At 43.5% G+C, this 20,513-nt stretch overlaps 1 protein-coding gene across 2 annotated transcripts; it reads left to right on the top strand.

The window, feature by feature from the left end:
* Positions 1 to 541: 541 nt before the first annotated feature.
* On the top strand, positions 542 to 17,308 carry efemp1 (EGF containing fibulin extracellular matrix protein 1). 2 transcript variants are annotated; one of them, XM_079279920.1, is made up of 11 exons: positions 542 to 674; positions 1,190 to 1,293; positions 1,497 to 1,542; positions 1,743 to 2,039; positions 12,786 to 12,908; positions 13,063 to 13,182; positions 13,533 to 13,652; positions 13,827 to 13,946; positions 14,838 to 14,964; positions 15,053 to 15,245; positions 15,411 to 17,308. In XM_079279920.1, the coding sequence occupies exons 2-11, from the start codon at positions 1,213 to 1,215 to the stop codon at positions 15,570 to 15,572; spliced, it is 1,389 nt and encodes a 462-aa protein (XP_079136046.1). In that variant the 5' UTR covers positions 542 to 674; positions 1,190 to 1,212; the 3' UTR covers positions 15,573 to 17,308. The 2 variants fall into 2 exon arrangements, with proteins under 2 accessions (XP_079136046.1, XP_079136047.1); XM_079279921.1 differs by having other exon boundaries at positions 548 to 664.
* Positions 17,309 to 20,513: the final 3,205 nt, after the last annotated feature.

Here is a 20,513-nt window from a genome sequence, read left to right as displayed (position 1 = left end):
AAAATAACATGCAGAAATGGTGTAGAGTGTATGCCTATAAAAACTAAAAGGGGTATGACCCCACATTTCCTCTTCACTTCAAACTCCCTACAGTGTTGTTAAAAGAACACTGGTACAATAAAGATAGACATATTTTATGAAAGCTTAATTGAATAATCTATAATGTGTTATTACAGCAATAAATTATAGGTTCCATGTTTAATGTATGGGAGCCAAAGCAGACATATTGGTAACCTTAACTCAGTTTACTTTGGTGTCTTATTATGGGGATATGTTTCTGTGCAGCAAAATAATGAGTAAGGTGTAATAATGGATTGTTTTTGAGCTGAGTTTTCATTTGATAGCGGTGTTTTATGAGGAGTGCCGTATTTTATCACTCGTCATCAGTCTATAGAGGGAGCCACTGGAGCCTGCTGATCGTTTACTGCTCCCCGGTGAGAGAGAAACCCGGACCTCAACCTGCCCGGTACACCGCCCCCAGCATGTCATACTATACGAGCCGCATGTTCATCACAAGTGCTGCTTGCACTCCGACAACGATCTAACATCCACTGCACCGTTTGCATTCAACCGCCAGTCTGCTACGCGCATACTCTCGGATTGCGACCGAAACATAAACCGGGGACGTTTTCTTCAGCGCGCCAGGAGAGTTGGAGATCCGCAGGTAATTGCAGGTACGTCTCCAAGGCGCCACGGGATGACAAAGCTACTGCATACAGCACAGCGCTTTGATTAGATAACGATGAATGTTGAAAGAAATCTGCGGTAGCACTTGTTTCTGTAGCTCTCTTGTTCTCAGGGAATTGATCTGTAACAAGTGTATCTTGAAACAAGGCTTAAATTGAACATGTTTTGTGCAAATACAGAATTTTAATCAACATGAGCTCTGCATGGCTGATTAAGTCGTTCATTTTCCTGACACAGCAGGGCATGTTTACGCACGATCTTTACGCGTATTACGCACTAATCCTTTTGGAGAAAAACAGCAGAAAAACACTTCACTTAGTTGAAGTCGCAGATTTGGCTGGAGCAGTGCCAACATAAACATCACGCCAGCAGCGGGAGATGTTGGGACTCGTTAAGCAATGCCATCAATGATGTAATAGCTGGTATTAAAACTTGAAGGCTTGTCAAGCGAAAAATGATCTTGCACGCTCAATCCATTTGGTTCCTCTGCGTCTCGTTACAGTGCTGCTCCGACGTTTGGTCGACATGCTGGGGATCTGCGTGTGTCTTTGTGCGGTTTTCACACACGTCCTCTCTCAGGAGGCTGAGGAGCCGGTCGTATACTCAGTAAGTGAGAGCTTTTTTTTTTATCAGTCAGTGTTTTTCTGTGTAGGTTTAGCACAACTCGACATGTTGGAGATGCTGTGTACTAGTAGCTGATGGAGACCTCAGGGTTCATGCTTTTATAGTTTTATCATATGATGTTGACACACATGAGAGGACACTCAAATATGTATAATTTCGTGGTAATCATTATCTGTCCTTCACAGTGCACAGAAGGGTATGAGTATGACACAGTCAGAGAGCAGTGCAGAGGTGAGAAATGTTAAGCATTGGTTATTACACATTTGTGCAGCTTTTCATGCTTTAATGAGTTCAATTGTGTCTTTATTTTTCACATATTTTCAACCAAGCTTAATATCAGTTGTCATTTTAACCAATTGGAATAATTCCACCACAGGAAATGACATATCTAATGTCTTTCTATTTGTTTGTCTTCCTGTTTTTCCTGTCAGACATCGACGAGTGTGCCTCGTTAGACGATGCTTGCAAGGGAGGGATGCAGTGTATCAACCACTTTGGTGGCTACCTCTGCCTGCCCAAGAACGCCGTCATCTATATCAGTAAGGACGGCGAGCAAGTGCCGCTGCCGGAATCCATCCCTCCTATCCCTCCTGTCCCTGCTGTCCCTGCTGCTCCACCAAGCCAGCCTATTCTCCCATGGTCTGAAGCCAACCTGGGGGTCTCTCATTCCAGCCGTACCATCCGCTGTACACCCGGATACACTGCAGATGAGCAGAACCTCTGCAGAGGTAAGATCAGCTGCCCAGGTACTCCTACCCCTCTCTCTTCAGCTTCAAGATGATACAAAGTACCATCAAAGTAACTTGAAAAACTAGCCTTTCATTTTTTTTCGACTTTACACCAACACATAGAGACGGATCCTCTTATCTCAGCAAGTGGTGTTGACAAGCTCCCCAGGAGAGAAATAGGAGTCTGTCAGCAAGAGAGGAGGTGTAACCACAAAATGTGGTCTAGAAGTGCAAAAAGGATGTCTGCCACACTCTCTGCATTAAAGAAAAAGTTGTTTCAGTGTTTAATCTTCCAGAATATGAAAGATTTAATATTTGGCCTTCATGAGACAGATTGCAGCCTAACAATGTGGGTGCAGATTAAAATCCCCTGTACTGACTGCCTTTAGCAGAATTAAAGGTGCAATGTGTAAAATCTATCTGGCTTCATGCTACAAACCAATAGGGGGCATCATTTCACCTCTGCTTCTGGGTCCATTTAATCTAAAGTTACAGTTTTCAGTTATAAAAGAAACTACTAACTAACAGCAGGGCAAGAATAAGCACAATTCAACCAAACTGCTGAAACTCTGAGAGCACGTCAAAAATAACCTTGATCTACCGGTACTAATCTTTACGTGTGGAGTCGGTCTTTGGTTTGTGTTAGCCACCTTTGGGTTTACTGTGCCACTAACCGAGGGCCGTAGCTTTGATCGTTTGTTTGCTGGATGAAATCCAAAGTGGCAGACACTAGAAAATGACTCATATTTTAGTTTGATCCGCTACACGGGAAGCCGTTCGCTGTATTAACTCGCATTCAACCAGTGCAAACCCGAGCGCCAGGAGACACAGCGGGAGGTTAGAATGCTCATTTCAGTCGTTATGTCAAAGACGTCTACGTATTGTGCTGCAGACGCCATATGTACGTCTTTGTCATAACATCAACGCTTTGACCTCTTCGCATTCTGTTGATAATGTCAGTTCATTCTGTCCAGATCTTACACATTGCACCTCTAAATGTCAAAATTGAGAAGTGCTTTTATCTCCTGAATATCAGTAGTATGCTTTTGTTGCACTTGGCCAGATGCAGTGCTGCTGCGTGGAAGAATGTGTCTGAATGTGTCTCTAGCAGGGCCAAGCAGGTATTTGATAATTACTTGCTAACGACTTTAGAGCCTCAATAAGCATAGCTCCAAAGGTGAACTGTTCATCCATCTGTCTTGACAGTCATCAACAGCTAAACCATGCGTAGCTGCCAGAGGTGTTGCAAGCTTCTCGACTTTTCTCACTGTGATATCATGTTTTCTAAACTCGTTGGTCGCTCGCAGCATGATGTTTTTGGCCGGAGTTCAGCTTCTTCTTAAAATACAAGAAATTGTTCTTGTCTTGAGTGTTGGGGTCCTCTGCTTCAGGGGCAAATCAAGGAGAGCTTTATAATACTGCAGGGAGCTCTGTGCTCACATATAAACCTTCAGGAGGTATTCTCTGGGCCGTGACCAGCTTGAGATTTTGGTAGCTGCAGAAGATTGTGTGGGTGTGATATTGTGTTTGGGCAAGACTCTTTGATCTTTACAAATGGGGAGTGGTTTGAAGATTTATTCTTTGTCTCACTAACACACACACACGCACACACACACACACCAGTACACACACCAGTACACACACCAGTGCTCTTCACTGCTTTGTGCCAGATGTTCATGGCTGCACCTGAGAGAGTGAATCTCTGATCACTCGTTACCTGTTGTAGCTTTTACCTTGCCATCTGGTCTGTGAGAGACCGGGAAGGTGAGTGTGCATATTTAGGGTTCGCTGTATAAATGTACTGTAAGGTAAAGTGCATTGCTCCTCTTGCCAGTAGGCAGAGGTATGTGGTGAGTGGCTGTGTGGTGAGGCTTGTGGTCACAAAGCTCCAGTGAAAGTAACACATTTGATTTTACACCTGGGGCAAAGATATGTGTGGGGTTCTTTATACGTTTCTCTGAATTGGAACCCAATTAGGTTTTATTAGGGTGTAAAACATGGCAGCATATCAGCTAAAGTAACCACATAAGCGAGCTGGCATGGGCATAATACTTATTCATTCGCTGGCGTGCCGCTTCAGTGCATGGGCTAAACAAAGATAGGCTGTTGCTGTCAGCGTTATTGCTTTGAAATGACTGTAGTTTTAACTGGAAGGCGTCTCGTGCCGTCTCTTGGGCGTATGTTTCTGTTGGTGGAGTGATATAATCTTTGTTTACGTCAGTCTCTGGTTTCTCTGTCATTACCTTGAACTCGTTACAATGAGCCAATTGTTCTCGGACACAGAATTGTCTTTTCTCTTTTTTTTTGTTCCACAGTATCTTGCGAGTGAAGGAATTCCCATTTACTTTCAATGGGGGGGGGGGGGTCGGACCTCAGTGTATCAAATAGCGCTTACATCAGGCTCCTTCACTGCGAACTCACCACTCTGTGAAGGAAACCTAGAGCGTCGAGTCAGGTAGGGCAAAGGGAAGGATAAAAAGGCTGACTCTGACTCAATAACCACAGAAGTGCCTGAGCACTGACCAAGCCAGGTTGTACCAGCGTCATGGGTTGTGCTAATGCTGAGTTGCTTTGGTGACTTACTGCTGAGTGTGGGGCGAATAGTAGAGGGATCATCCAAATACCCTGGAAAAGAAAATGAAGCCAATTTTCCAAAGCACAACATCAAGAAAATAGTTTCTAAAACACAAAAGTTTCTCTTTTGTGCAATATTCTTTATGCTGATTAAAAGCAAAAAAACAAACCCCAAATTATACAATACACTTCAACGCAACAGTTTGGCTTTTAAACAAAGCTTTAATATTCGTTCCCATTTTTTTTGAATAAAGAAGCCCTTTGGCTCTGAGTGTGAACCTGAGCCCAAGTGTGTGTTGTTGCAGTGACACATCGGGGGAAGTTGGCGCCCGACTCCAGCCCCGGCCACACAGAGACACTCTCAACCTTTACTGTATGTGGGACAACTTAATGATGTCTCACATTTCCATGACCTCCCCCCCACCCTCCACCATACACACACATACTTACTGTGTTTACCGCCGGGAGATGCCTACAAGTGGCTTGTTGTAGTCTTGTGTATGCATATTAACTCTTATTTACAGCAGAGGTGAGATCACTTCCTCCTTGAAATGAAGGTTGTCCATCAAACGCGGTAGAAACAGTCATTAAATCTGATGAAAAATAGAAAGCAGCTATTTTATGATCCTCATTTACAGTTGAACATTGTTTGTACTCATAACCAACTTTACTGTGCATTCAGTGACTTTAGGGATATAACTTTGGCCAGAGAGAATGATACATATCATGTTTTACAAGTCCTGAGTTTACTCATATTTCATGTCTAAATTAGATACGAATGCGCTGCAGTATGCGACATGAAAGGACATGCCACTCCTGCTTACCTGTCTGGTTTCCTGAGGTCATGCAGGCCACATTGCCACCTACATGCCTGACTGATTTCAGCTACGTCTGGACGCTCTTCACCTGCAGTGGCTGGAAATCTTTCCCAACTATGTTCTATTAAGACCGTTAATCCCTCTGTGGCAGAGAACTTGTGTACTTTTCCGAACAAGGCAGAGTGCATGCAATAACATTTTTCCACACAGATGCAATGCTCTTGGGAGGAATAGCTGTGGAATGTCAGTGGTGGTTGTTTTTTTCCGTTTGCTCCCATCTTTTGTGATGGTAGGAATTACTCACCACCTTTGACAGATAAGCATCGGATCGATGCGCGAGGAGCAGGAATGCAGAGAGCAGAACACGCCGAGAATGCACAACGTTCCGGTGCTGCACGATTTGACCTTTTTCAATTTATACTTCACAGCTCCACTTGCTGTCATTTCATCCTGACGTTTGCACTTGAAGAAACAAGCCCCAGCCACCCAGTCTTTGCTCATCCACCGACAATGTAAAAAGATGTGAGGATATGCGCAGAGCGATTACAGTTTTTCAGGAAATTCCTTCAGATGTTATCCTGTCAGTATTTGTTTCTCCCAAACATCCATCAAAGATAAGCAACACAGATTTTGGAGAAGGTTGTTGCACAGAGAAGGAAGACTTGAACTGACTTGAACACTTTAGTTGAGGAAGTGGGATCAAGCACAAGCGGACCCACTTTGTTTAGGGTTGCTCGAACAAAAAGACACCTGAGGCACACCTTTGTACCTGTTGAACCCTCCTATTACCAGCTAAGCTCCAGTCTTCCACCTGCTCTCAGACTGATGATTTGCACTGTCCTGCGTCAGTGTGTCTTCGCCGTGTGTTTGTCCTGGTGCCCTACAGCATGGTTTTACGGTCCGACTCGACATTGAACCCGTTACACTGCAGTTCCAGCTGTAACAGCTGGTGTTGCATGTTTGAGCTTTTGAATGGTAGATGCTTTCTAGGAATCGCAACGTTGGACAACTTCAACGGTACTACCTGTTTCTATGTTAAAAAAATAGGAAAAAATTGAAAAAAAGTTGTTAAATCATCACCATTACCAGATGTTCAAATTACTTGATATCTGTATCTGCCTCAAACATCAAGTATGTGTCATGTTTTAAAGTGAAGCAACATTGCTGAGATTTCCGGCTTTCAGAACTCACTTTCCATTCGCAAAGTTTGCTAGAAAACCTGTTGATGTTGCAACTCCTGAGTTGCTGATGAATAAATTCCCAATTCTTTGATGATCTTTTAATTGCTGGATGTACTTCGACATCCGTGTCTCCGTGGCAATAAACAGTTTGAATGTCTTTATCCTAGAAACCAGAAAAGTCAAGAGCTAAACGCCTATGACTGAAACACCTTTTGGCGATTACATCCGAAAACATCGACTACATGAGGAATCTTGAAATCGCTGTCAGAGAATGTCTTCCAGCCCTCCTGTGTTTTAACGGGTGTAACGTGGTGACTGCATGTTGAAGGTGCCAGAGAAGACCTTTCTCTGTGAGCACAGTCCAACGATCCAGCAGGCACAGCCCCTCTGTAGGCCTGTGCAGTGTTGCTGTACAGGATGCTGTTAGTGCTTGTGGCGGTGTTGCTGCTGGCTCCTCGCTGCCATCACATCAACGATGACAGAGAAGAGCCAAGGGGGGGGGGGGGGGAAGCAGCTTTGCCGTGGCTCCTCAGCGTAAGTGCTTAATGTTGTTGTTATTATTCTCCCTGAGGTCGGTGCCTGTCCAACGGCCAGCTGCTTCCTCCTCTGATGTGCTCACATGTGTTGCTCTTTCCGTTTACCTCATGATGGAAAGGGACACAGGGCTGCTATAAATCACTCTTGCGCTCAGCTGGGTGACACTCGCATGCGATCGCAGGGTTCGTGTTACTCACAATGTTTCCCCTTTGATGCATATTTTCACTCTTCTATTTCGACCGTATTTACAGGTTTCATTCCTTCCGGGCCACAAATGTGCTCTGAAGGCCGTGAATGGCTGCTGCAGTGAGGCTACTGACCTGGCAGGTGGGCAGAGTGATTGATTGTCTTCACATTGAATAGCAGGAGAGTTGCTCAGCACTTCTTTTTTCTAGATATTTTTCAGAGTAACAGGAAGGATTATTGTCAGTCAGGAATGTAGCTGGCACACTGGACGGATTTTCAAGAATGTCAAGACTCTGCCCGACCTTTAGAAGAGTGTGGAACAAACTCACAAATCTGTTAATCAGTGTCAGCAGGACTAAAACTCCTGTTCCTCCTGAACAATGGTGAATCTTGGGAGTGGTACGATTAGCAAGAGCATGGGAATATGTCATGCCCTACTACAGATGGAAATACACAGAATATAAGGTTAGAGTGTCGTGAATTCTTTGATTTCTTATCTGCTTTGTGTTTGGACTTGCTTTGAAAGGGAAACACTACCGCTCCTATTTGTCCTGAGGTCTTGTTCAAGCCGGTGATAGATAGCTGCATGTCACACTGCATTGCAGAGGGAATCATACACAAGTGAAACAACGTGCGGGGCAGCGTTTGCCAGCAGGGCTGATATTAAGGTGTTTGAGGTTCAGCACAATGAAACGCTCTGGGGCTGGTGTATGACATGCTAATACAGTTGACGTTGTGAAATTGTATGGGCTATTAATATTGCACATCTTGCCCCCTGCTTTCCCAAAGATTGAATTATCCAATAATCAGAGGGAAACAGTGATGCTGTCCAACAGCGGGATGACTCCAACTGTTCTTTTGGAACAACTCCTGCTTTCCATTGCGGTGGTTCAGTGAAAACAAGAAAACAAGAAAAATGCTCTCAAGTGATAATTACAACAAGCCCTATCATGTCGGTTTCAATCTGGAGCAAATAACACATTGTTCTGAATTCTGGCCAAACTCATTTTAAGTCCCCGTTTTGGACACATATGCTGTTTCTTTCTCGCACATATGTACGCAGTAACACATCAAACATCTCTTCAAAGTGTATAACTCCATTCTGTTAAACATTGTAAAAGGCCATTTAATGTTCAAGCACCTCAAACAGGACCTCTGGTGCACACACACCCACTCGTCCATTACACACACTCTCACATTCTTTGAGCTGCCGCCATCCCCGCTACTCCCCCAACTCCCACAAGGCATTTAGAATTAATCTCCCTGAAAAGCAAGGAGTTTTTAACTCTGACATCACATATGCACACACGGCCATAAATCTAACTTCAAATCTTAAAAAGCCCTTTTTTGTTTAAAAAAAGAAAGAAAGAAAAAAAGACCTCCACCCTTTCTCCTCATTCTTTCCTTCCACATATTCCCCTCGGCTGCTGGACAGCCTTATCTTTCCCTGTGATGTTACAGCAGGCTCGCTCTTAGAGGAAACTTGTAAGCTGTGTTCAATAAATTCTGAAAAAAACAAAAATCTGACTTCAGAGAACAGAGTCACTTCTCCCCACACGCAACACATCATCACATTCGATGGTAAAATCTGTTTTCCTGTGTAAACTATATGGACTGTACTGAATGCGGTGTGCTGTGGAGGCTTTATAGGACCTAAGAGCCAGCCAGTGTGGGATGCCCTCCCACCCCCCCCCCCCCCCACACACACACACACACACACACACGCACACACACACACACTTGTACGCACGCACACACAAACTTCAGCAGAACTTTGTATTGGCAGCGTCTTAAAGGTTTAGTGACAAAGTGGCAGTAACCACAAGATATTCCCGTGAATGAACCTTTGGATTGCATTCAGCACATATGCTTTCATTTAGAGCACTCCAAGCTTTCCAACAGGGGGTGAGGATGACTCTGACTTTTCCGTACACAGAACTTCTTAGGAAGCATTGCTGCATTGTTCCCATTCAAACAATTTACAGCTAGCCATGTGCAGTTACTTCAAACACACAGCTGGTTTCTACACCTGATGTAGGAGAGTGTTGGAACTTGATCCAGCTGCAGATGTCTGCCCTGCACCAGCAACACCTTGTTTGATGATTCTGGTACTCCCAAGTCTCCCAGGTACTCTGTGGCATGAATGTTGTTGGACTCATGCCAGGCAATTCACGCCAAAACCATTCTAAGTCCACCTGATGTAATTCTAGTTGCCCACAATGTCCTAAGGCTAGAGAGCAAATGCTGCTCTCAGCAACTGATTCGGAGTCCACGTATTGACGCCACATGTGGAACAGTCTGAACAAAGCTGAATGTGCTAACTGCAATTGGTCAAACTCTGCTGCGTATCTGATCTGGCAATAATGCTGCAGGAAATAATTGCTTACACCAATGGATTGCTCACTGTTCAAGCAATAACAGCACTGCGGAACTTAAAACAAACTCAAATGTGAACAAAGACAACCCTGAAGCTTAGCAGCACTAGTGGCGTGACTCGAGGAATGGCAATGTTGATTTTGGTCAATGTCTCAACAACTATTTGATCGATTGCCATGAAGTCTTTTGACCTGACAACTTGTTCTCACTCCCAACTCGTCGAAAACGAATGGTTGTTCAGTGCCCTCAGGCACTCAGTGCCACCTTTAAGCTTCTGAATGCGACACGCCGGCTGTAAACCCGTCCACGTCATCATCAGACGCTCAGAGCAACTGACGCAGTATAAAGAGATGTGTGTGTGTGGAGGTGGACGGGTCAAACAAACACAGGACTTTTGTTCAGGAGGCCGCTGTTGGTGTCCTGTGCGCTAAACTAAGTCTTGTTCATTTGTCATACGTCTTGTTCATTTATCATTGACATGACTGCAGGACTAAAGATGTTGCCAAATATCGCTTTCTGTCACTTATGACAAAATCATAATATTTTACTGGCATCACAGTTTGATTGTCTGCTTCTCAGCACCATGGAAGCATCAACACACATACTTTATTTTATCAGGAATTAGGAGTCTCAGGCGTGTGTTGTCTGAATCGATTGCCAGAAGGCAGGGCATTTCCAGTCTCAATGAATCACCAAATACCTCCAGTAAGTAGGTGTGGTTGGGATTCACATGGATTTGATCCCGGTTTCAACTATTTGTTGACATCGGTTACAATTCTTCATTGATATATACAGGATTTTACTTCCATTTTTTTCGCTGACGAGCACATCACCCCTTTTTCACTTTAAGGGTGAGCTACTGGTTTACATTCACTAGCATGTGTAGCTACCTGTCAAGGCTAGCTAATACTGGGGCTTATGTATTGTTGTCTTTTCTAGCCAATTTTCTGCACGTTCAAACTACAGCATAGATAAGTGAATGTACTGTATTATTAGCTGAATGGATGATGTTATTGGTATTGTCACTGAGACAGTTGCAACTTGATCTTCAAATCTCTAGAAATAATGTAGAAACAAAAACTTTTGTGGATGCACTTGCATATATGTGGCCTTACACGCCACATGGGAAAATATATATAATCCACATTTGGACTAGGACTCTTGGCCTAAGAGGTTAAATCTGCATGCTGCAAGTCTACCGTGAGATAGTGAGCCACAGCTTTTTAACAGCCATGTCATGAAGCCTTTGCGCTGTTGGGATGTTATCCCACAGTGTGATGCTGTTCTGATCCAAGCATTCAGTTTCTCTCACACACTCGGTGCTGGATGCAGATGCACTTTCCCAGATGCCTTTTCAGGCCACATCAGAGCGTTAGATTGTCTAAAACAACATTGCTTTTCACATTTGTCCTTTATTGAGCGGGTCAGTGAGCAACAAGCCTTGTCTGTGCATTCCTCCCTGAATGCAATTTGCACCTGTTGTCTCTCAGGTGCACCTTTTAGATAGACCCTGCTTTTGTCCCGAATGTACTGAGTTCATCTTATCACTGTGCTCCCAGAGGGTTGAGCACATTTTAGCCCTCTTACCTTTCCTCTCTTTAAGAGGTAAAGACAGCGTACCTTCTGTCCCACTTTTTGTTTCACCGGCTCTTTCACAGCAAAGCAAGCCAATTTCTATCCGGCTCCAGTCCCAGTGGATGATGGAGGCTGTGTGGAGGGCATATTGGGCACTTGACGCTCTCAGGGAAGGGCATGACACGGAACATGTCCAGGGGAATATAAGATAAGATCTTTATTGATCTCCAGTGGGGAAATTTGGTTGTGGCGATAGTGTAAGAACAGAATTGAATACAGATAAGTACGGAAAGTACAAATAGAATATTAGTTCGACATATCTGTGCAGGAGCAAGTTGGGCTTTCCTGCACTTCATGTCTGCCTGCAATCATGTCTGTTTGTCTGCAGCAAAGAGTTTAAGTTTTCCACTCGGGTTCTTCTGACTATTGTTGGGCTACGCATGTGTCAAATCACAATGCTGCAGAACACCCCCCCCCCCCTTCTTTTCTTTTGTGCGTGTGTGTTATTGAGGATAACTGTCTGTCGTGCTGTTAAACTGATGCCCACTGGCTGTCATCATATGATGAGCTGTGTCAGACCACCCAAGAGGAATGCTGGTGGGCCCACAGGGATGAGAGTATACAGTATGGGCCTATTTGTGTGGGGGGAGATGGAAGATGGAAGAGGAAAAAAGGGGGGAGGGCAGTTACAGTGAGCAGGCCTTTTTTTAAGAGGCTCTGGCTCCAAATAAACCAAAAATCGAAAATGTGAAAATCTTGCCACTACTGTTTCGTTTATTTTAGCCAGAGCTGGATATTTCACTTTTCTGCTAAAATCTTAATAACTTACAAAGGTACTTTGTGAAAGTTTAACACCTTTTAGGAAATCACATTGTCAATAAGTTGGTGATAAATGTGCAGAGTTGTTTACAGTATAGATATTTCTCGCTGCAGTAAAAATGGTTTGACTTTGACATTGGAAATTGTGCATCTTTCTGACAGGAGCTTTGTGTTTTTAAGATTATTTTACTAATGTTATGTCAGTTATTCATGATGGTGTGAGGGATAGATCGGATCTGTGTGCTTTTGGGTTGATGGATGTCTGATGAGAGAGCGAAGCGTTATGGTAGAAAGCACATGACTTATCATTTGAGCTCTCTCTCTTTCATACACACACACACACACACACACACACACACACCCTTCAAAGAGCTGTCCTGTTAGCAGAAGATATGATCTGTGTTTTCCCCTTCACCCGGAGCTGCTGAATAAAAGCCCTCTTTATTTAATCGCCCGCTCTGTGTGTGAACACGTGTGTTTATGCCCATCTGTGTGATGTGATGGTGTCAGTGATCACAGATTTTTACTGTCTGTTTGAAAGCAGTTCACACATCACAGATCACAGAGTACATACAGTCCAGACATGTTGCTTTGCTTTGTCTGCCACATGTTCCTGCGTACAGTAGGCATTAACTTGGTGTAGCTTCCTCTCAGAGTCTGTGTTTGTGTGTTTATTGCAGACTTAGATGAATGTGCGACGGGTAGACACGCGTGTGGTTCTGAACAGACGTGCTACAACACCAGAGGCTCCTACACCTGCCAGTGTCCTCCGGGCTTCCAGAAGAACGGAGACCACTGTGTAGGTGAGTGGTGGACGCAAAACACACTCTCTCTCTTTGTGCTTTTTCACATGATCAGAACTGGTATCAAGCTTTTGAAGTGGTTCCTGTATTCTCTTTTTATCAAGAATTGCTTCTTTGCAATGCATCTTACTGCTCTGTTTCTGTCTTCCTGCAGACAGAGACGAGTGCACCCTGGCCCACTACTGCATGCACAGATGTGTCAACACACAGGGCTCTTACTACTGTGAGTGCAACGCAGGTCACAAGTTGGCCATCAACAACCACAGCTGTGTTGGTAAGTCACTGAAAAGCCACGTGTCCTCGTGTGTTAATGTGTACAACATTGAATTGTGAAAACATGTTGCTTCAGTGTCATTTAGTGGCAGCTTGTCAGACATGTTGTATTGGTGTTGCCAGGCTGACTTTCAATAGATCTGAACACCTGTTGTTACATGTTTACTTGAAGAGTTTATGATAATAATCATAATTACTGCTTTAGTGTACATACAAGCAGAACAAAACCACATGCTAGGGCAAAGGAACGCTAAATATATATACTTGATAAAACACGTAAAAACAACAACAAGTGCAATTAATAAAAAGAGCTGAATCTCCAGGTGTGTAACACTTCTGCTTTTGTTCTAGATGTGAATGAATGTGATGTGGAGAATCCCTGTCAGCACCACTGCTACAACCTGATTGGCTCCTTCCTCTGCCAGTGTGAACAGGGCTATGAGCTGGCACAGGACACGACCTCTTGCCAAGGTGAACACACGCACACACACACAACCACACATACAGCATATACTGTACAAACACAGATATACAACTGCAGATAAATGCATGTTTGTAAACATGTATCACATGCCCATTTTATTGTAAGCATCGCCTTCTGCTGATTATCTAATGTATGTTTGTGTGTGCATTTTTTCTGCACAGACATTGATGAATGCAGCTTCTCCAGCTACATGTGTCAGTACCAGTGTATTAACAGCCCAGGAAGTTACTCCTGTGAGTGTCCAGAGGGATATCAGCTCCAGGGAAACAGGGTGTGCCAAGGTACTGCAGTCCTCCTGTTTCCTCCCCCTTTCCTTCTATCAATCTATTTTTTGAATCCCTTCTGAGTTCATTTATCTATCTTACCCCCATCTCTGTTTTTTCACGCACAACAAAGTCCCTCTCGCCTTTCCTCCTCTTCCTCAACTCTTTGAAGATGATCACTCTTAACAGGAACTTGATCATGCCTGCTATCAGCAACTATATTCTACCTCTCAATCGGGAATGAAAGTCACTCTCAACCAGTACTGTCATGGAAAGAATTCAGAGGTTAGGCAAAACAAACACAACAACTTTGTGTTGCCCCGCAAAGCCACCTCTCTGAATTTATATGCATGATGCTGGTGTCTTGAAGTGGATTTATTTGAAGCTCCGGCAACCGCTCAAAGGGAGAGCTGTTATTTTTTCCTCTCGCTCTCGGTCAGGTGCAGGCTTTATAGAGAGAGCCATGAATCCGGCCGGTTGTGTCAGATGGACCTGATGGTGATGAATCCAAGTTGCTGTGCCAGAAATAACCTTGTGGTTTGGGGCATTTGGGGCATGGGGTTATTTTCATGGTGCTGCAGGGAGAGAGCTGCAGTTAGGCCTGTGTGGGGTTACATCAGGGGCTTCCCTCCACTACAGATGTGCTGGCTTTCCTCTTTTACCTCCACATCTGCTGGAAATGCAGCTATACAACCATAGAAACACTGTTCCCAAATTGTACACGTCCTGAACTTTGACTGTGTTTTCACAGCTCTGTTTCATGAAGCGTGTCGAGTTTGTGTGTGTTTTGGAAGTTTGAGATAGTAGCATTTTCATCCAGCTATTTTTGACTACTCATTTTCTTTTTCTCTCTCTCTCTCTCTCTCTCTCTCTCTCTCTCTCGCTCTCGGTCACCCTGCCAATCACAAGACATAAATGAGTGTGAGACGGGGACCCATAACTGCAACGACGATGAAATGTGCTGGAACTATTACGGAGGCTTCCGCTGCTATCCCAGAAACCCCTGTGAGGCACCTTATGCCAAAACCTCTGAAAAGTCAGTAAACATCATCCAGTTCTTCAGTTTCACTCTCATCAGTACATCCAGTTTCACAAAGATTGTTTTAATCGTTGTGTGTTTGCAGTCGCTGTGTCTGCCGGTCTCCGGCGGAGTGCCAGGGTCTCCCACCGTCAATTGTCTACAAATACATGAGCATCCAGGCGGACCGGACTGTGCCAGCAGACATCTTCCAGATTCAGGCCACCAACATGTACGCCAACACACACAACACCTTCAGGATCAAAGCTGGGAATGAGGCAGGAGAATTCTTCCTGCGGGTAAGTCAGTGGGAATTGTTGTTTTGTTGTTGCTAACATGTTCACCAGCTTAGTTGAGCTTGTTTGGATGCTAACATTTGCTCATTAGCATGCCGTTAGTCTCCCGCCAATGTTGTAAATCTGTATTTACACGCTTACATATTGACGGATTACATGTTGTTGCAGCGCTCCAGCAACGTGAGTGCCATGCTGGTGCTAACCAAGACTCTGTCAGGCCCCAAGGAGTACGTCGTGGACCTGGAGATGGTCACTCACCATCTGACCATGAACTACCGCTCCAGCTCACTGCTCCGGCTCACCATCATAGTCGGGCCCTACGCCTTCTGAACGCCACAATCCCCAACAGCCCACATAAGTCTGGTTCAGCAAACATAGCAGTGTAACACAGCAGATGCCTGTATCAGCATAACATACTGTACATTTTCATACAATACAACATATAACATAGGCTGTCCCAGATTCATACAGCAGCACAGCAGTTCCAATAGGCATGCGCAGCCCAGCCCGTGCAGTAATGTGACCACTGGGCATCTTTTTCTCTCAAGGTGCTGGGAAGCATTGTAATGAAGGGTTTTAGTGTCCCGAGGAACCACACACTGTTTTTCAACAACAGCACTTAACATTTAACATTTTTTCACTTTAAGTGCCTGAAATGGACATAAGAAAGATAAGAAATGTGCTGGATGTAAGCATTTTCACTTTCGCTGCTTCCATACCAAAAAAAACAACAACTGGAAACAGAGCAGTGGCACTGAGGAAAAGAGGCCTAGTGGGCACACATCCATACGATGATGGATCTCTGATGCAGCTGTACCTACATTTATCACTTTGTTTCAGACCAGACCTCCTTCCAATAACCTGTGTATGCATCAGTGAAGCGCTCTGTTGTAAGAAAGAGAGAAATAGCAATCATATTTTCTATATTAATGTACATGACAAATATCCAGTATGAGCAGCTTTTAATACAAAAATAATTGACTGAGCTTTTGTTGATGAATGTTGTAGGGGTTAGTGCTGTTGTGCCACGCTGTTTGTGCAAGTTTCTGTATAGTTTTGCTCATGAGTAATCATTTCCAGAGAAGCCCAGAACAGTTCAGAAGTGTAAAGGGAGAGTCAGTTGAGAGAGTACTAAACTTTACATGACAACAGGCTTGATGCTCGTAGATTTTAGAGTTAAGTCTTGTACATACTGAGGTAAGAAATCTGTGTGTGTGTGTGTGTGTGTGTGTGTGTGAGTGTATGTTTGTGTGTATGTGTGCATGGCTTTGTTTATGCATGCAAGTAAGTGAAAGTGTGAAACACAGATGGGGAGTAAGGGAAAGAGTGAGAAAGAGCTTGTTCTGCGCCCCCACGTTCGGTGGATGTGATTGAGCTGTTTATGTGTTTCTGTGATGCCATCCTCACAGACCTCGGTCACAGAGGCAATAACAGAGTTTTTTTTGTTTCGGGTTGAAAAACACGCACAGGAAATGACGGCTTTCGTTAACACACCTCGGCCAATCGACCACTCACTGGTGCCACAACGATTCTCCAGAGTAACAGCTGGGCTTTCTCATGTCGGTCCCAGTCAAGAAGTCACACTGGCACCAGGCATAATTACAGTGCTTTGCCCTGTAGCTGGTTTCATGTGTGACACAGGGGATTATTAAAGTGTTCATACAAATGCCACCACACTTTTGGCAGAATGAGAAATCTTTCACTACCTGCTTTGCCTTTCGTGACTCTGCGTGTCTGCTCTGGCGTATTGCTGAAACACTGTACACTGTAGACACACAGCACTGAAAACCACACTGAAAACCAACATGTTGTCGCCACTTCAAGTGTAGAAAGTTGTCCATCTTTTATGTGGTTTCAGCAGCGATCATGCATAGTGCCTTAGAGGTAAACACAAATAAAGGTAACACTAATTTTATCATTCATGCTGTCAAGACTTCCTTCACTGAAATGCCTTAATGTTTTTCTCTTCTATTTAAAATATATATTTTTGTCACATGTATCTTATATTGATTGTACTCTGAAGAGCAAAAGTTGTATTGTTGAATAAAATATGATGGATAAATGGGGCTAGGTTGTTGGGTTTTTCCTTTATATTCAACAGCTTGTGTGAAAGAGAGAAACAACAAATGAAAACACTGCACTGTGCCTGTACCAAAGTGAACAAGATCCAACTTCGTATACAGTGTCATGGAAAATGCAGCGGTTGTGTGAAATGCTCCGCTGCTCCTCCAATGCTTTGGGGAAAACGTGAGGATGATTTCATCTGAATATAACAATGATAAATGCAGTGAACATGATGCCCTAGCCATCATATCTATCTTATTTAAAGAGATCCAGAGGGGATGTCGTGATATAGTATGTTGAGTCAATGTGTGCTGAGGGACAAATGTGAAGCCTGCACACACACGCAACATATTTAGATGTGAAATTGGTTGGGAGGGGTTTTATGGTAAGTTGTTACTCAATCATTCTGCTTTCTAGAGCTTTAGTCAGAGCAGCGTTGGGATGTGTAAGATGATACACGATGTGTCATTGTTCCCCTAACCCCATCTTCAGCTCGCCGCTCATTGGTGCGCTGTGTTTTCGCTGTCCGTGCATGATTCAACCCCCAGCAGAAAACATTGCTCACCCGCTTTCTTTTCTGTGACTCAACCATGTGCTGAACTTCTTAAGAAGAACAGCATTTCCAGGTCCTTGTTGGCTAATCATCTACTCAGGGTAAAGATAATTAACTTAATCTCCCTGCATGTAGTTTGACAACTCATTGGTCACTGAAAGACCTCAGCCAGAGTCGTTGGATGAAGATCACAGAGAAGAAAAAAAAAGTCATGAAAGTTCAGCAAGTTGAATGTTTGTTCCCCTTTTTCCACGATCCCAGTGCTGCAATAACTGCCCACTATTTCATCCTGTTTTTATGCTCTGAACATGTTTGGGATCAGATACATAAGTGAGCTGTTCATATCAAACTATTACAATTTTCCAAAAAGCAAGTGAACATTTCTGAATCAAGAAATTCAGTACACGCTCAAGGCATCAACAAGAAATACAGAACACCTGCTTTACAAATGCATACAGTAGATACAGTATATTAACAACAGGGCAAGATTAACCCATTCGGAGGCCCCGGTGAAAACCGAGGTCTGGGCTATAACTGAATTTGTGACTGAGTACAATTTTATATAGCCCAATGCACTGGAGCCTCAACATTAGGTATTTATACAGGTTCTACCTTGTGGTAACCTATAATTTCAGATTATATTGTGATTTTGTGGTTTCTGCAGTGCATTCAGTAAAAACTAAATGAAGTTTTCACAAAACAAATGCCAGAGAACCTGGAGTCTTCTGGGTCCCAGAGGGTACCACTACTTTGCCTGTTTGGTACTAACACACACTTGCAGTATGCAGTACGTAAAGAAGGAGAAAATCCATTGCGTTTTATTCAGATTTTTGTGATGCACACCAAAAAGTTAAAAACACAGCTTAATTATTTCCAAAAGCCCCACCACACACATAGTGGTGCTTTGAGCTAAATGCTATCATCAGTATGTTAACAACATGCAGTAACGATGTCAACATGTTGATGTTTAGCAGGCATAGGCGTTTACCATGTTCGCCATATTAGCATAGCATGTTAGCATATTAACATTTGGAGACATTTCACTCAAAACCACAAATATTAACCTCATAAGAGGAAAAATACATAGGAATACCTCATTCATTTGGAACACATTGTCTGGGATCAATGAATGTCTGTACAAAATGAAAAGGCAATCCATCCAGTGGATGTGGAGATATTCCACAGGTTAAGTAAAAACTTTGAACGCCTGGTGGTGCCACAGGAAAAGTTATTATGATTCATCCTCTGGGGATCGTGACTGATATCTCTACAAACCTTCATCTTGTTGAGATATTTCAATCAGTACCAAAGTGGTGGACCGACACATTGCCCTCCCACAGCCATGAAACGTATGAAACACAACAATGACCCACAAATGGGATTGTGAAACAGCCTTTACGATGCAGCAAAACTATTCATTTAGACATTCACTGTAGACTGAATGACTCTGTAAATGGGATCGTACTTGTTTTAACCAACATAAGGTTTAGCACCACACGCTACCAGTCCCAGCTGTGGCGACATTGGTACAGCTGTCTCTTTGTAAGGCATTGCTAGGCCGATGTACTTTTATTGTTTGTGTCTGTCTTTTTATGTATCTGTCTGTATGGACCCCAAGTCTGAAATAAAGTCTATCTTTCTATCTATCTATCTATCTATCTATCTATCTATCTATCTATCTATCTATCTATCTATCTATCTATCTATCTATCTATCTATCTATCTATCTATCTATCTATCTATCTATCTATCTATCTATCTATCTATCTATCTATCTATCTATCTATCTATCTATCTATCTATCTATCTATCTATCTATCTATCTATCTATCTATCTATCTATCTATCTATCTATCTATCTATCTATCTCTCTATCTATCTATCTTGAGCTCTTTCAGAGTGGGTGTCAGGGAGAGAGGTAAGAGGTGTTTTAATGGCGAGAGAGAGTGCATGAAGAGGTGAGTTTATTGGATGACATTTGAGATCGGAACGGTGTAATAGGATGAGGTCACTTCTTAACACGAGCAAAAAGTGCCACACAAGGGTGGCATAACCACACAAGTGCATTCACAGGGAGACGCACTCACACACACATGCACGCCGCTCGAGAAACCGCTCTCAAGGTACCAAGAACGTACGCGCGCCAAACCAATTAGCAGAACCAGCCGTGCATGTGTGCATGTTTGTGTATGTAAATTGTGAACTCTGCTGGTACGGTATGCTGCCCGGTGCCACTGCATGTGGCTGTTGAACACGTGCTAGGTCATGAACATTTCCTGCCAGCCACAGATGTCATTTCAATCAGCCTTCAGTCAGGCTGAGAAAAAAAAATCCTGGAGGTCCATACCTGTGTGGTTACATTCTCTAATTATAGTTTGGAGCTGTAACTCTGAGATGACTAAACGAGACGGGCCCTCAGGGTGTTGTGAGTGTAATTATATCCAGACAATTAATAGGCCCGCTCCTCAGAGAAGAGTTTGTTACATGATGACGTACCTGACCGTTTTAAGCTCGCCAGGGAAGCCTTTGAATTATGACATAATTACAAGGGAAAACATGATATACAAGGATGATAATTATTCCCAAGTACAGTAACAGTAGTGTAAGTGGCATTGCCTTTTATGATACAAGTTCATATCAAGAAAAACGTTTAC

This window comes from Melanostigma gelatinosum (assembly GCF_949748355.1).
Source record: "Melanostigma gelatinosum genome assembly, chromosome: 12".
Classification (NCBI taxonomy): domain Eukaryota; kingdom Metazoa; phylum Chordata; class Actinopteri; order Perciformes; family Zoarcidae; genus Melanostigma; species Melanostigma gelatinosum.
This window is presented reverse-complemented; position numbering and strand designations above follow the sequence as displayed.